Genomic DNA, 2500 nt, shown 5'->3' on the forward strand with positions numbered 1-2500 from the left:
AGCGCTTTTGCCGATCAGGTTTGGCCCGGTGGCAGAGCAAACAAAGAATGTTGCAAACACAGCAACATGAATTATATCCGTGGTATCCAGGAAACAACTCAGGTAAAAAAGAAAAAGAAAAAAAGACACATCTGACTTACACATACAATATACTGCGATGTGCTTTATATTGTATCAATGCGACGGGTATCCCATACAGGGGATTTGAAAATTGAAATCACTCACACAAAGACCACGAATGAAAAAACACACCAAAAAAACAACTAATTACATCAACAGAATGACGCGAGTTGTGAAGTAAGCGACCGGTCACCAGACAAGTGAGACACACGTACTGAGTGGCAGCCAGACAGCAAGCACCGCACACTCACACCGCGCCCTCTCGTAGTTTGGTTCAGATGATGATGGATGATGGAATCATACTCGCGCAAGTCCACACAGACCACGCCTACTTATTACCTACTATGGGGACCCGGGACACGCGAAACAGTGCCTGTGGTGTGGCGTGGTGTGGTGTGGAAGGGGCAGACATCGATCCGCCCGTACCGTTTTTGTTTATAATGATATATGTAATACATGTGTGTATGTATGTATGTATGTATGTATGTATCTGTCTCTCTCTCTCTCTCTCTCTCTCTCTCTCTCTCTCTCTATATATATATATATATATATATATATGTGTGTGTGTGTGTGTGTGTGTGTGTGTGTGTGTGTTATATCGATATATATCGATATATTTCTCTGTCTGTCTGTCTGTCTGTCTCTCTCTCTCTGTGTATATATATGTATATTACTAAGTGTCCTTATATTGTAGGCGTCTCCTATTGTGTGGTGTGGAACGCGTTAACGGGCAGACTTCGATCCGCGCTAACCGTTTATGTTTTCTCTTAATAATACATGTAATACATTATATGTATGTATGTATGTATGTATGTATGTATGTATGTATGTGTGTGTGTGTGTGTGTGTGTGTGTGTGTGTGTGTGTTGGGGGCCGGGGGGTGGGGGGTGGGGGTCTTGTCAGACATAGTGGGGGGTGTAGGGGGTCAATGGTGTGTGTGTGGGTGGGTTGGTGCGTGTGACTCTGGGGAGGAGAGAAAAGCACGAAGGAAAAAAAGGCAGACACAGAACGAGTGAGGGAGATGAAAGGAGGGGTGTAGGGGTGGGGGGATAGGGGTGGGGGGAGAGAGAGAGAGGGAGGGAGCTGGGTGCGTTAAAGAAGAGATGAAAGAAAGAGAGGGAGACAGGAAGAAAGAAAAGAGGGCAGAGATAGAAGGAAAGAGAGAGTGAGAGACGAGGGGACATTGGGGAACTGTGAGGAGCAGGAAGAAGGAGGAGAATGTCGGATTTGGGCCTTGTTTTCCGGAAGGCTGAAAAAGAAGAAGACTGTCCACTTGTCCCCTTGTCCACTTTCTCGCCGTCCCAACTTTTTCACCAAGCAAGTTCAGATCGATTCAAATCACCATCACCATCATGGCGTGATTACTGTCGTCGATATCATCATCATCGTCAGCATCACCATCGTCATGACCATCATCGTCTGTTTTTGTCATCACTGTCATCATTATTATCACCATCACTACGGCCGCCTCTTCCATCATCAGTGACAGTCTGGTGTATTAATTCTTGTCAAATTTCTTTGTGTGGAATTTGGGCTGCTCTCTCTGGGAAGAGCTTGTCGCCAGAATGCAGTAACCCCCTCTGCCCCCCCCCCACTCCTCCCCCCCCGCCCCCCGCCCCGCAAAGAGAGAGCTGTCTGATCAATGGTTTCTCCACTGCAATGGGAATCCATTAAATTGACAGCTTAGTCTTTTGTGATGGACTGTGACTTTCAAACTTGGAGGCAATATTGCACTCTGGCTATCAGTGCTGCAGTCTTGCGGGCCAGTCGGCATATGGAGACCACCCCAACGCTGACCGTCCAAAAGAACACTTAGCCGAGAGAGCGGGGGATTAACATGGGCGAGACACTCTCCACTATTATCAAACTCTAACCCAGATAGTCGGAACAACAGTGTTCTGAAGGTCATTTTCGGACACGACTGACCGTCATAATATTACATCATGTGTTGTGTTTTGGGGTGTGTTTCAGTGCGGTGGGGCCGCCCGCCTGAGTGCCGAAGACCGAGCGGCTGTGGTGATACAGAAACACTTCCGCGGGCACCTGGGAAGGAAGGTGTACATTGAACGTCTCTTCCTCAAGTTTGAAGAGGTCAGTTTTTTTTTTCTTCTTTTGATATATGTATATGTGTGTGTGTGTGTGTGTGTGTGTGTGTGTGTATGTGTGTGTGTGTGTGTGTGTGTGTGTGTGTGTGTGTGTTTATGCTGTTTTTACAATGGATATAATGTATATATATATATATATGTATATCGGGTGTCCCCCAAAAAGTGAACCGCTTTTTGACAAGTATTTTCTCAGTGATAGAGAAACCGAATTCATTGAAAAAATTCACACAGTAACCTTAGGGTATCATCAGCAAGTCTGCAAAATATCTAAAAGT

At 45.8% G+C, this 2500-nt stretch overlaps 1 protein-coding gene across 4 annotated transcripts in view; it reads left to right on the forward strand.

Annotated features, from left to right (window-relative positions):
* LOC143289262 (uncharacterized) overlaps positions 1-2500 on the forward strand; it is a 237777-nt gene that overhangs the window by 68929 nt on the left and 166348 nt on the right. For all 4 annotated transcript variants that reach the window (XM_076598257.1, XM_076598255.1, XM_076598256.1 and 1 more), the window contains one exon: positions 2092-2211. In XM_076598257.1, coding sequence (XP_076454372.1) covers positions 2092-2211 — 120 coding nt within the window. The remainder of the gene's footprint in view (positions 1-2091; positions 2212-2500) is intronic.

The sequence above is a fragment of the Babylonia areolata genome, chromosome 13 (genome assembly GCF_041734735.1).
Source record: "Babylonia areolata isolate BAREFJ2019XMU chromosome 13, ASM4173473v1, whole genome shotgun sequence".
NCBI classification, from domain to species: Eukaryota; Metazoa; Mollusca; class Gastropoda; order Neogastropoda; family Buccinidae; genus Babylonia; species Babylonia areolata.